Source organism: Lactuca saligna, chromosome 4 (assembly GCF_052625555.1).
Source record: "Lactuca saligna cultivar CGN05327 chromosome 4, ASM5262555v1, whole genome shotgun sequence".
In the NCBI taxonomy this organism is placed as follows: domain Eukaryota; kingdom Viridiplantae; phylum Streptophyta; class Magnoliopsida; order Asterales; family Asteraceae; genus Lactuca; species Lactuca saligna.
In genome coordinates this window covers 139,688,476-139,703,138 of record NC_136420.1, presented here as the reverse complement: position 1 = coordinate 139,703,138, position 14,663 = coordinate 139,688,476, and the positions used below count along the sequence as shown (strand labels likewise).

General features: G+C 35.1%; 2 protein-coding genes across 3 annotated transcripts; both read right to left on the bottom strand.

The window, feature by feature from the left end:
• On the bottom strand, positions 1 to 4,566 carry ABO5 (ABA Overly-Sensitive 5). 2 transcript variants are annotated; one of them, XR_013680797.1, is made up of 3 exons: positions 3,763 to 4,566; positions 2,276 to 3,584; positions 1 to 327 (listed from the first exon to the last, which is right to left on the bottom strand). XR_013680797.1 is itself a non-coding variant. In XM_078991394.1 (2 exons), exons 1-2 carry the CDS (start codon positions 4,480 to 4,482, stop codon positions 2,379 to 2,381), a joined length of 1,926 nt encoding a protein of 641 aa, XP_078847520.1. In that variant the 5' UTR covers positions 4,483 to 4,566; the 3' UTR covers positions 2,003 to 2,378. The 2 variants fall into 2 exon arrangements, 1 of the variants encoding a protein (XP_078847520.1); XM_078991394.1 differs by lacking the exon at positions 1 to 327 and having other exon boundaries at positions 2,003 to 3,584.
• A 2,455-nt stretch (positions 4,567 to 7,021) lies between these two features.
• Positions 7,022 to 10,948, bottom strand: LOC145042882 (DNA repair protein RadA-like protein). The gene is made up of 13 exons (XM_078991393.1): positions 10,125 to 10,948; positions 9,913 to 10,027; positions 9,730 to 9,801; positions 9,547 to 9,630; positions 9,344 to 9,451; positions 9,191 to 9,253; positions 9,016 to 9,096; positions 8,853 to 8,918; positions 8,610 to 8,765; positions 8,243 to 8,320; positions 7,878 to 7,916; positions 7,715 to 7,797; positions 7,022 to 7,336 (listed from the first exon to the last, which is right to left on the bottom strand). Exons 1-13 carry the CDS (start codon positions 10,736 to 10,738, stop codon positions 7,090 to 7,092), a joined length of 1,806 nt encoding a protein of 601 aa, XP_078847519.1. The 5' UTR covers positions 10,739 to 10,948; the 3' UTR covers positions 7,022 to 7,089.
• Between the last annotated feature and the right edge of the window lie 3,715 nt (positions 10,949 to 14,663).

Here is a 14,663-nt window from a genome sequence, read left to right as displayed (position 1 = left end):
CATAAACGACGAAACCTAAATGTTGACAAGTACTAATAAACATATTTTTACAAAGAGATGAAAACCAAAAATATAAAAATACTTGGCTCAAAAAAAAAAGCAGCCATGATATTCAATTGTCGTGACCACTATCTTTGCTGGTGTTGTTGAACTTAAATTCATGATCTAACATGTATGCACATTATACTAGTAAAATAACTAAATCAACAAGAGTGTATGTTCATCTGTAATAGCCATTGAATCTCCTGAATTTTGTGTAGAAGAATTTGTTTTTCTAATCGTTGTGGCTAAAGAATTTGTTGATGCACCCATGTGACAATCGTATTTCTGCATTAAAAGATCCATGTTAATCAGACTTTCAACATTTAGTTCTTTTTGTTGTTACCAATCTATCCCTATCCATTAGCCGCAAGTAAAATGACAACTTTACCCCCTCATTTTGTCTTTTCTGTTACATTATCATATATAAACTTTGGGGACCATTTACATAAAAGAGTTGAAAGCAAAAATAACAGACATAACAGCCCCATCCATCATGCACCACTTCAACCCCACCCGTACTAATCGGTTAAACTAATAGATGTTTACCCGATAGTGGTCATACTTTGAACAAAAACAAGTTTGTCAGCCCTTTTACAGTTTAGCTGATTTTTTTTTTACATTATGGATAAAAGAATAAGTGCTCCAATTTCTATCGGCTAAAAGATCGCTTATATGTTGTGACAACATTTTTTTGCCACTTACTTAGCTAATGGTGTTTTTGGGCCAATAAGTAGACCACCAATCAATTGTTTCCGTTATAACCACTTCCATTTGAGTTGTTGGTAATGTGTAAAGAATCTTCTTCATGTGAAATGTAGCTAATTGTTCTCACAACATCCATTCTTCGTCTCTATTTAAAGAAATGCATTTAAAAGCTTCCATAACACATTGTACAACTTCTTTATCAAGATTAGGTGGTTTTCTATGTATTCTACTCGATGCTAACGTTTCAAGATAACGTGTGTCGTAAAATTGCAGAGTAAAAGCAAATCCCAGACAATGTAATGTTATGGTCATTTTCTCTCACCTTTTTTATATAATTTGCTCTGCTTTAGGAAATACGAAGCATATATACTTTCTTTTGTCACATTTTTTATATCCCCCCAATATACTATCCATTATCTCATATATTTCACCTATTTTGGAGCCTTCACCGTCGCATAAATTTGACTAGCAGAAAAATAGGCTTCGTGATGCCATAATTGAGAGAATTGCGGTTGATTTTTAACATATGATGGCTTTATGTGCAAACAGGATTCCTTTTAACGTTTTGCGTAATTCACAATTTCACGAAATGGTAAATGCAATAACACCATTTAAATATACATGGTATTCACACGGGATTTCTGTTTCTATAATAACTTATTGTTGGACAAACATCAAACATAAATCATTAGTCAATGGTCTTGCCATAAATAGCCACGTTTTATGTTCATGTATGCCACAGAATTGTTGAATTTCTAGGCGAAGGGATTGATTTTGTTGGCCCAAGTAATGTTCTCAGTGTCGTGTCGAACAGTCGAACAATGACATTAATTGTAAAGTTGCAGGAATAAAAGTCGAAAAGGTATACAATCACATTTTTTGGTCAAAGTGTTATGTTCATACATTGAACTTGATTTTTAAAGACTTTGCAAGTGAGTTTATTTGGCTAAATGACACATATAAAAAAGGGAAAATGATTGTCAAATATTTTTTAAACCATGTACAACCTTTAGCCATTTTTAGGGACTATTCAAAGTTAGAGCTTTTAAAGGTTGCAAAAACTCAATTTACGTCTCATAATATTTTGTTAAAGCGGTTAATCACTTATAGAGAAGCCCTGTCTACAACAATTGCTCGGAATTCGTGGAGAAATTGGGAGAAATAAGGCGATGAACACACTAGACAAATTGGACAGGCAATCGACACTTCAAAGATGATGACTTTTGGATCGAAGTTGTAAATACTATACACATCATGAAGCCTATTATTCTGTTGGTCATATTTTGCAATGATGAAGGGCTAAAGGCCCAAAAATAGGCGAAATATATGAGAACAATTTGCTAAAGTCAATTGTTTTTTTGTTTCTATCATGACTTTTCTTTACAAATTGTCAACTAACCCAACATCAAAAGCAAAACCATTTGTCAAAAAACTATGCATGAAAAGCAAAAGAGATGAAAACATATCTTTTTATAAGTATTTGAAGGTTAACTAAATCAGTAAGCCATTAGGTTTACAGGAAACTTACCAAGCATATCGAAGAAAAGCTGCCCGAATTCTTTTTCCAATGAAGAAAACAACTTCCAAATTCCAAACTTCAGCATTCAGACTTCATCTTCATAATCCAATCATCACCTTAAAGGACTAACAACCCATCCAGTAATTGGATTTTGCCTCCTGCTTCTAAATCTCCTATGAGAACCACTTTGTAAACGTTCAAGAATGGAATATGTAATCCAATCTGGAGTCAAACCTTGTTCTTTAATCTTTGCATACAAGTCAACAGCTTCAGCAGTTCTCCCACTTCTCTCAAGGCAATCCAACAATATGTTATATGTAACAATATTAGGACAACACCCTTCAGAAAGCATTTCATCAAACAATCTACAAGCCATTTCTACTTTATCTGATTTCCCAAAACACTCGATCAATGTACTATATGTAACAACATCTGGATTCAAACCCTTCTCTTCCATCTCTTTACACCTCATGTAAGCTTCATCAACATCACCATTTTTCCCTAAACAATTTATTAAAGAATTATATGATATAATATCAGGCTTACAGTTACTATTCTCCAGCTCATCAAAGATCTTAATAGCCTCATCAACTCTTCCAGCTCTCCCAAAGCTTGAAATCAATATATTGTAAGTGAATATATCTGGTTCAGGCCCTTCTTGTTTCATCTTTTTATATAAATCAAGAATATGAGATACCTGTTTTGATTTCCCAAGAGCAGTGAACACAGTGTTGTACATAATGGTATCTGAATTTATCCCCTTTTCATGAATCTTACTTAATAAGTCTATAGCTTCAGTCATTTTATCTTCTTTACATAAACTCTCTAACATGGATAAGTAAGCATCTCTGTCTCCTTTATCATGGAAGCTCCACATGTAGCAAAAGAGGCGATGAGCTTCACTAGCATGACCTAATTTACTAAGTGTACGTACAAGATATGCATATATGCTCTTGTTCATGTACTTCTTTGATATTTCCACAACTTCATCGAGTCTACCAAGTTGTCCTTCTGAAGCTAAGACATTGAGGAGGATACTGTAAGTGAATTCATTTGGGCAGCAATTGTTTTCTACCATTTTTGAAAAGAGGTATATAGTTTTGTCAACCATTCGGTTTGTAGCAAGAACCTGGATTGTAGTGTTGTAGGCAATTAGATTTGGAGCTAGGTTCTTTGATAGCATTTCTTGAAAGAGTGATATTGCATCATCAAGCTTCCCGTGTTTTCCAGTCATTCTGATTAGAATTGTATATGTATATTCATCAGGCTCACAGTGTTTCTTCTTCATGTCTTCAAAAACCTTGTTCGCTTGATCAACCTGAAAAGATGCTGCATTTCAGGTTATCATGATTATACCAAACCAGAGGTGAAACAGGATGATACATTTGATAGCTGACATAATTGGATTAAGAAGGGTGTTGAGATGATGAATTCTATAAAAACAGCTAGAATAAACACGAACTTCAATATGCAACAAAAATGGTCATAAATTGGACCTTTTCGTCTTTGGCAAGAGCATCAAGTAGCATATTGTAGGCAAAGATATCCGGTTGATATCCTTTCCGTTTCATCTCTTGATAAACTTCCAAGCCCTTGTTTGAATCACGAGAGCGTAAATGAGCTTGCAGAAGGCATTTATACGTATAGCGATTCATCCTGAGCTCCCATTTTTTAACCAGCCGTAAGCACCTGTCCAAATCTTCACCGCCGCCGAATATTCCGATCAAAAGGTTGACGGTGGAGATGTTGCCGTGCACGCGCGACCGCTCCATCTCGTCGATAATACGACGGACAGAGTCGAATCGGTCAGGGGAGGAAGACTTGGAGAGGATGAGGAGAATGCGGTTGTAGGTGAAGCAATCGTGGCGAAATTTAGGGATAGAAGAGGGGCAAAATCGAAAGAATTGGAGTGCAAGAGATGTAGAATGGAGCGATTTGAGGATTTCGGCTGCTTCAGAAGCGGTGAGGGTTAGGGTTAGAGTTTCCAGGTAGTCGGATAGTTCGATGAAGGGGTCTGATGAGCGGGACTGGAGAATGTTGACGATCTTGCAGACAAGGTCACGGCGAGGGAGAGGGTAGCCTCTGGGGTCAAGTTGTTGGATGTTTGGGACTTGGACTTCGACAGCGAATGAACGGCCGTTGTCCATTTCGGTGATGACTCTGCCGCTGTATTTGGTGGCATAGCCACGGCGGAGGAGGAGCCGGACATTGTTCATGGTCGGTTTCAAATGCGCACTATTTCGACTTCCCTGAACTGGGAGTCAAAAAGTCACTAAAGTCAAACCCATTGGGGTTCTGAGTTTTGTACCTCAAATGCTCAAACACTTAATATTAAGCGGGTTTTTTATTTGATGTGAAATTAATTTTAAAGATTGCATAGGTTATTTTTGGAGTATTAGCTAAAAGGTTAGCCAGTAGCTGAAAAAGATGTTAAATAAAAAGTTTTTTGATAATTGAAAAGCTAGTTGATAAAAATAACGTTTGTAAAATTAGCTGAAATATATAAAATTACATAAAATCACATGTAAGAGTATGTGTTTTTATAATTAATTAAGAAGTGTATTTTAAAATTTTTAAAAGAGCTCCTAAAAAGCTAGTTTAAGTAATTTTTTAAAAAGCTAGCTTATAAGGTACTTTTTTAGTTTACCAAACACGACAACATAAAAAATCTCGAAAAATAAGTTAGTTTATCAGCTAGCTGCGGCGCGCCAAACACAGCCTTAGGCTACAGCTTTTTTGTCCTTAACACTATTTTTTTTTTTCACATACGGTAAAATTATTAGTATTTTTTGTTGAAATTATCATGGCACGGTTTTTTTTTGCGATAACCAAGTATTGCTCCAACGTCAACTTCAAGTTGTCCATTTGGGTTGTTAGATCATCGATGTCTCCCGAACCACTTGTCACCCTTTTACCCTTTCGCTTAGCTTGGTTTCTTCTCATGGGAAGAGTGGCTCTTGGAACACCAATAGGCTCATTTTCGTTTAAGTCAATCCCGACATGTACATCGACTATGAGTTGTTTCCGTGTTTTGGTTCTTTTAAAAGAACCACCTGTGAATGTTTCCGAATGTTCGATATCTTGCCACTTTTTCGAATCTTCACCACATTCTAAACATGAAGAAATTTGAAAATTGTTCCTTTCTGAATCCGGTAAAGTGCAAGAGCTTTTTGCAAGATTGCTTCATCATTTGCACCACTTTGTCATTGTCACTTCACACTCGAAAATATTGAATTAAACTCCATGACAACTTTGTTTGTGTTCCTCCACTTTGAGTAAATTTGATATTTATGTCTATAGTCTCCACAATTTATTTCTGTGAGAAAACACCTAGTAAAAAGTTGGCGAATATTGGTTTTTCCTGGCCCTCGAATCTTCTAAAACATCTACCCACGCACGAGTCAACGATGTTTATCCTCCATTGTCCATTGTTTGGGAGGTGCCTTTCCTTTTTTTCTTGGGTTCAGGTCGAATCGCTTCCAGCTCGGAATCCGTTTCGGGTACGACTTCGTGTTGTGAGTGAGTTTGGAATTGGAATGGATTTACGATTAGGATTGGAATTAGATTGGCGAGTCGAGAAGATGATCAAATAGATTGAAGTCATTCTCCGGCTGGGAGTAACTTGATATTGGAATTGCATTTGAGGTTGTGATTGAGATTGAGTTTAGAATAGGGTTGAGTTTGGAATTGTGGTTGGGTTTGGATAGGATATGGGTAGTATGCATCGAGATAGTGGAAATTTAAAGGTGAATAATATATGACGATCATTTTGATTTTGGATGAAGGTATGTGATGCTGATGAGATTGGGTTTGTGTTGTGAGTGTTTATTTATTTTTATTTTTTTTGCTACTTTTTGCAGTTATTGGGTTGGAATGGAGGGGGCATTTTTTTACAAATATGAAGATTATTTGAGTGAAAAATGGAAAAATGTAGTTTGGTATAAAATATGGCAGTGAGTGGTATTTATATAGGTTGAAAAGAAAGGTAAATTTTGAATTTTATTGAAAAAAAAAAAAAGTCAAAAAATGGGTTAAAAACATATACATTTTTGAAAATGGGAATTATCTCACACACTCTCTCATCTCTCATCAGCTAGAAGTTACTGAGTTTGGCCACCAAACTTGGCATGCCAAGTTGGTGGCCCAGTTGAACACATCGGCTTTTGTTAAGTCTTACTGAGGCCACTCCGCACAAGCTAAAGATGTGGTGTCATCCTAGGTCTTCTCATCTCATTATAAGGCAAAGGAGTAGTATAAGTTATATATTGATACATTTTTCTTCCATTCATTGCATTTATGTTATATGTGTATCCTTTCATAAACATGACACTACTAAACATACGATTCACTATATTGGTTAAAAAAAATAAGAGTATAGCAAATCCATCCACACAACTTATTCCATTGAGTGGTCATAACTGGCATAAACATGTTTTCTCCTAAAATGCATCCCCACCGTTTCTTGTTTCAAAGTTATACAATTTTGAAAAGCTTGCCAATTAGTAATGGTAAATGTTAGTAACAAAGTAATTTAACATGCTAAGGGTCACCATTTTAGGGGGGGAAAGCGTTCGTTTTATTGGAAAATGGTACAACACTTGTGGTCAATTTCTTATCAAAAGATGAAATATGATACTTGACTTCCAAGTATATTAATTTTAGTGAATAGTTTTATATATAATTTACATTTCTTAATATGATTATACTTTTATGATAACAACTAATTTTCTACAAAAGACTACAAAATATAACTAATGAACAAAAGATGAAATACAATTTTCTTAATGAAGTAGCACTGTACAAACACACAGCATTTGAAGCCCTTAACCATCTGCTACAAACACAGTGTTAATAACTTCTTTGAGATTTTTACACGCCAAAATCTCAATTTCTCCAAAATCTAACCCTTCCAAAGATTTTTCTGCCAATTTTGGCACAACACATTTTTTATACCCCAATTTTGCCACTGTACTCACCCTCTTCTCCATTTTTGGCACCATGCGAAGCTCACCACCAAGCCCAATTTCTCCAATGAATGCCACGTTGTTAGGAATTGGAAACTCAAGAAAACTGGAGATCATGAAACAAATGAATCTTATAAATTTATAGTACACTTCAATAACATAATTTTAAAAGCAAGTTACATTTTTGGTCCCTGAGTATAGCGGACTTTTGCTATTTTGGTCCTAAAATGTTATCTTGCAATTTTGGTCCTTATTTGAAGTTTTGTAACGTTTTTGGTCCCTGATGTAAAGAACAGGGACCAAAATTGAATATGTTACTTATACTTAAAAATAGTCAGTCACTTTACTTGCAACAGAGGCCAAAAAATTAAAGAATTTCAAATAAGGATCAAGATTGCAAGAGAACTTTTTCGGACCAAAACTGCAAAAAACAGTTATACTCAGGGACCAAAAATGTAATTTATTCTAATTTTAAAGATATTGCCTGCTACAAATTGCTGCTGCAACTGCTAAATCTCCAGCGGTTTCTGTTAGAGTAGCCCCGCTAACAACATTTAAGAAGATTGCCTGTAAACCGATCCACAAAAAAAAAATAATAAATAAAATGTTTTTCTTAAAGTAATATTATTGAAGGAAATAGGACTTACATTTGATTGGAGCTTAAGACCTGCTTGCTTCATAAGAACCTACAAGATATAACAATTTTTATTAGATATAGGGGAAAAATATGTAAAGAATAAATTACACTTTTGGTCCCTGGGTATAGCTGAATTTTGCAATTTTGGTCCGTGTTTGTGGTTCTTGTAACGTTTTTTGTCCCTTACCAAGTCAAATGACTACTTCCGGTCCTTGGGTATAGCTGGTTTTTGCAATTTTGGTCCCAAAAATAGTCATTTTACATGGAAAGGAACAAAAAACGTTACAAGAACCACAAACACGGACCAAAATTGCAAATTTCAGCTATACCCAGGGACCAAAAGTGTAATTTACTCAAAATTTAATGATTACTTACAGAAATAATCATATCTGCTCTCCCTGCTTGAACCCCATTCACTTGCCTTGAAAGCGAGTTCCCTGCTGCACATAGAGCCTGAAAACCAATTTCTCACTATTTGTCCAAAAATAAACACAAAAAGTTCTTTTTTTTTTTTTGGAAAATTTTTAACCAAAGATTACTTTTTTCACTGGAGCGTTTAGATATTATTTTTAAGTCATGTATAGGTAGAGTGGCTACAAGGGTAATCATTTGTCTGAATAAAGTCTTGTATACATAACGTCTGTTTCTCTTCTAGACCAAATAACCATTTAACCAATACATTCCGAAAAAAACAATTTTCATCAAATTTAAGTGCTTAACCTATTAAGCTCATTAAACAAACCTGGATTTCAATGACAAATGTGCGAGATCCATCCATAATTACAGCAATTGCAAGACCTGCTAAGAACTCTGAATCTGAGTGTTCTTCACTCAAGAAAATCTCACTTGGATTCGTTACAGCTTTTAGTCCACATGGCGACATTTCAAACACTCCCAGCTGAAAAAATAAAATTAAAAAACAGTTTTTCAATTCCAAAAAAAAAAGTTTAAAAAAAGGGAATAGAATTAACATGATGAATAATACCTCATCAGTTGATCCAAAACGATTCTTGAACGCACGAAGCAAACGATGAGATGAATATTGTTCCCCCTTCATATTATAATAAAATAGCATAAGATAAAAAATAATTACTAAACAATTAAAAACCCAAGAATTATTTTTTTTTTTTTTTTAAAAAGGTACCAACTTCCATATATAAAACTGCATCAACAATATGTTCCAAAACACGAGGTCCAGCTATATCTCCTGACTTTGTTACATGACCAATCTGACACAAATCCAAAAACATTTACAATAATTCATCAGAATATACTTTTCTAAAAGATTAATTGCCATTTTTTTAGTTCATACTTTATACTCACCAAGAATACAGGTATATCAGTCTTCTTAGCAAAACGCAACAAGGCTGCTGTACATTCTTTAACCTATACAACATTCGGTTAATACAATGCCACGTCATCATATGTAACAAAATGGATGTTTTTTTGAGGTTAATGAAATAGAAAAAGGTTTACCTGGTAGATACCTCCAGCACTTCCAGTAACTCCCATTAGCTGAACAGTTTGGATTGAATCTATGATTAGGGCACGTGGAGAGAGAGCTTGAGCTTTTCCCAAAATGTCCTTAAAAAAAGCGAAGTAAAACACCATTTATATTTATAAATTATAATAACGCATGTTCATGATTTATTAAGTTATGTGTATTTTGGAATATTCACCTCAATGTCTGTACTTGAATACAAGAACAATTCCTCTGTGTTGATTTCCATACGATCTGCTCTGTTTCCAATTTGCTCAACACTCTGAATTAAGAGTCATTGATTGAATAACTTTTACAGTCTTATAACTTATGAGTTATGAATGAAGCAACATTAATGGTGAAACTGAAAGCAGATTGTTACCTCTTCTCCAGAGACATAAAGCACAGGAGCTGGCTTACTGATTTCTCTCCCTTCTGCTATAATGGCTGCTATCTTCCATGTTTCAGTATCAAGTAAACTAGAGTTATATTCTTGATGAAGAAATCATGAACAGCAAGATATTATAAGTTTATGCATAAAGTAAAGATTATGATTTTGTAATACCTGTAACATTAGTGTACTCTTCCCGACGCCTGGATCACCACCAATCAAAATCAAAGAACCAGGTACTAGACCACCACCAAGAACCCTAGAAACTTCGTGCCCAAATAGTCCAGGCCTGGATATAAACAGCTCGTATAATAGATAATTAGATAGTTAGATACAATCATATAACTAAAGCCTGGAAGACGAAACGTGATTGTGGATAAACTTACAGAGGAAATCGCCAGTTCAAATGGTTGATCCCTCTGTTAACATCCGTTAACCTCATCGGAAGAGCTTCTCCTGACCCTTTTGGCAACCACGATCGTACTATTTTTTCTGACACCTGAAACCCACTCGTCTTTCCTCCATTATCAGTTTCTGTAAACTCCTTCATTGTACCAGCATTTTTACACTCGCGGCAATATCCCCACCACTGCCCGTCGGTGTATCCGCAGTCGGAACAAACCCAACTACTCTTGCTCTTACTTTTCTTCTTGTTAGCCCCAAAACCCGACCCACTGCCATGACTCGCCTTCACAACGTTTCCGTATGATCTGTCGTCTTTCAGAGCATCGGCGTAATCTGAACCAGACTGTTTGTAAGGGTCTTTATTGGATTCAACTTCCGTGTGTTTTGATTTTGGTGCTCGCTTGGTTACAAGACTTCCAGTCATGGGATCGTATATAGTAGAGACATCAGCAGTTGATGAGTCGTTGATTAAACGGTGGTTGGTGGAGTGAAATGTTCTGTAAAGTTTGTGGATTTGTGGGTATTTGGTGGAGAGTAGATTGAGGCTGTGAACACGAGAGTAAAGCATTTGAAATGCTCGCATCTCTGCGAACATAGGGCACGAGAAATTAGGGTTTTAGGAGGAGAAAATTGGGGGTATTTGGTATTTTTCAGGGTTTATGGGATGAGTGAATTTAGGCGGGTGAAGGGTTTTAGCAAATGGGACGAAGAAGAGGGTCTCGGGATTTCGGAGGCGTTGATGCCATTGCGAAGGTTGTCCGACGAAATGCCTGGATCATGGCACTTTTTGTAACGTGTTTTAAGTACAAACCGATTCCTCATTGAAAATTTAAATATACACTTGTGTATGATAAATGTTTGTATTAAAAATAAGCTAAAAAGAAGGAGGAGGATGTTTTTTAAAATTAATTTATTTAGCATATCTTTATCACAATAAGTTGATTTTTAATGTTTTCTGTCCAAACACTTAAACTAAACTTATAGCTGTGAGGATAAAGGGATAATGTCACTGTAGCACATGGAACTTTTCACATTTGGCTAATTTGGTCCTTAAAGTTTTTTTTTGGTACATTAGACCATTAAACTTGTAACTGACCTTTTAATTACACCATTTTAGAAGGTTTCCCAGTTACAATGCTTATGTGGCACGCTGATGTGTCCAATAAGCTTACGTGGTCCAGTTGTCAATACAGGCTTATTAATTGAAACCCTCATTCGGACCTCCTTTCACTCTTTACTTACTCTTCTCTGAAAAGTCAAAGACTTCTCCCTCCCCGACTATTTCCATCTTGAAGAAGAATGTCTTCGAGCTCATCGACGTCAAGGAATCAGCTACAAGTCACTCATGTTCAGTCGCAAGAAGGGGTAAAGGTTTGTGATTGTGTCGTTCTAGCTAAAGAACGAACTTGTTGGAAGATAACAAACCCTGGGAGGCGATTCTGGAATTGTCAAAACAGTATGGTAGGTCCCGATTCTCTTGATTTTGATAAGTTAGTATTTTATGGTTTGATGTGTTGTTTCTTTCTGTAGAAACGACAATTGTGTATTTGTATTTTGTTTCATCTGTTAAAAACCCTAATTTTATTTCCTTCTTGACGATCACTGTGAATAAAACCCATTTCGCTGGTACATTAAAGGTAGTTGATTTGTGATTTTCAGTCAAACCCTAATTTTATTGTCTTTTTATAGACTAGGTTGAGGAAATGTAGCTTCTTTAAATGGAAAGATGAAGAACAGGCAGACGGGTACTACAAAAACCTGCTATATTCTCTGAAGCAGAAACTGGATGCCAAAGATGAAATGTCTGAGATGAACAATTTGAGGAGAAGGATTGTTGAAGTGGAGTTTTTGCTGTCATAGGAGCAATATAAGGTGGCAAAGAGTGAGAAAGAAGTTCACGATGCAATGAAGTCAATAGGCAGGTACAGGATGATAGTTGCCCTGTTGTTTGGTTGATTGGTCCTATGTGTTTTGAAGTTAGGGGGTCAATGTAGTTAGTTTGGTTGGTTAGGGTAAGCTTTTATTTTTTTAGGATCCCTTATATTTTTTGTAAAGGCAGACTAGAAAGTCAGTTCCATAAGGGCATTTTGTATGTATTGAAGCTAGTTTTAGTTATAAGTTGGGATTATCAACCTTAATGTGTTGATGTTGTAAGGTGGTAAGTCCCTAATGAAAGGGCATATGATAAGTAATGTAAAAAAAATATCCAAAGTCTCAATTGTAGGGTATTTTGTATAATCAGATGATGTTTATCAAACATATGCATGGTCTATATTCCCAACAAATATATTTAATTAGGAAGTGGTCCATGTGGAAGTACACTATGTGTATGGGGACCATTTTAATAATGAAAAAATGGGACCTGTGAAGCCATTAAAAAACCAAATTCGGGGCCATATAAAACATCCCCATGCATGCACATTATTCTAATTTTTTCCATGCATAAATATTCAAAGCCAAATGTCATGATTTTACTTAAAATGGTAACATACTTTCATACTTCATGTCATGATTTTACTTAAAATGGTAACATACTTTCATACTTCATGTCATACATAAATAAATAACCAACATACCCTTTTCTTGCATACATAAATAAATGACCAACATACCCTTTTCTATCATACATAATTAAATAACCAAATTACCCTTTTCTTACATACATAAATGAATGACCAAATTACCCTTTTCTGTCATACATACTTAAATGACCAAATTACCCTTTTTCTTGCATACATAAATGAATTACCTACATACCCTTATCTGTCATCAATAAATAAATGATCAAATTACCCTTTTCTATCATAAATACGTGTCACACCCCAAAACCGAGAACGGCGGAAACGTTCTGGGGCGGAGGACGTCATGTATAATATCAACAACAATGTAAAGTAGTAAACAAGCAACAACATCGTCCATTGGATTAATAAAATAATTATTATACAATTGTATTCTGTCAAATTTTGATAAACACTAAAGCATAAATCAAAATGAAAGATAAGTCTTGAACAAGCTCCATCTTCCTTTCTCCTTGCATCGGTACCTATCTATGATGACCTGAGGATACAAGTAATTTTGAAAGCGAGTATCAGCTTTGAAGCTGGTGAGATCATAAGTATTTAGTGTCTTAATTTGCATGTAAGAATTTGTAAGTGAACTGTAAGTATGAAAATGTTTGTAAAACAACTGTAAACATTTGAAAAACCTTAGAAATCCCTATGATTCCTACTATTATATAAAGTGCGTCTTCTACCAAGACCTAACTGTTCTAAATGTTCGTTTCTTGTAAAAGTGTGTAATTTTCCCAAGTGTAACTATCATTATCAAAATATAGTTTGTACATTAAAGTTTAAGTGAGGGTATCACTAAAAATGTAATGGGTAAATCATTGTAGTACTGTAGTTTTGTATTATAGGAACTACTGCTGTACTAACTACCTTAAACTGGATTTATATTAAGGTATAATGTGATAATTGCACCATACTATCGACTGATAACAACGACATAAAGAACGGTCGTAAATAATGGAATGACGTTTGGCACCCGCAGACCTGTAGGTCCGGCTGTAGCTAGCAGCAAGGTGTAGGATTGTCAATCCAGTATAGATCTATACGCAAACTCAACGCTCTCCCTCCAAGAGAATTTTGGCTACAACTTGGGCCATGACATTTAAGGCATGCTCCGATACAGTGGATCACAATTGTTAATGTATTAATGTAAGGGTAATGTTTCTCGTTCTAGTATAGTTGTATATGTAATGTTCTAGAAAGTATTGACTCATGAATGAACTGACTCATTGTATGATATCGCGTTCTAGTATCTTCCTAAACTACCCATATGGTAGTTTACTAGCAGTCTAACTGGTACGTATGGTCATGGATCTATACCCTTACTAACTAAGGGCATGGGATGAACTGGAAAGACCTTTTATGACTATATATGTACACATGATATATAACTAATATTTAAACGATTTTTGGACGAATACCCAATATCCCACCAGACCACATCTCAAGGCGCGAAAAGGAAATAGGGTGGATAGCCTTCCTAAGTCTTTTAAACATTTCTTATATAACTATACATATAGAGGCATGCAATTTATAATATAAAAGCATAAATAAGTTTTGTAAGACATTTGAAATATAAGTATTATTTTAAGAAAAGATTGACTTGATGTCAATCTATAAAACAATTTGAAGGCATAAGTTTAATAAAACAGTTTAAGTATAAGGAAACATTTGTTTGAAACACAGTTGTAAATAAGTTTGAAAGGTAATGTACGGAGTAAGATGTACAGTGTAAAAAGGAGTTTAAAACATATAAAATGTTTATAAAAAGTCATTTGAAGGAAACTGTTTGGTAAAACGGCTAATGAGTAGCCAAATCATTTGAATGTTGTATATTAATCACATGTGATTGATGTAATAACTAGCGGAATTCTACTTATTAATCGCATGTGATTGATATAATACTAGCATGATTCTACTTGTATCCCCCCCCCCATTAAACATTTAAAAGTA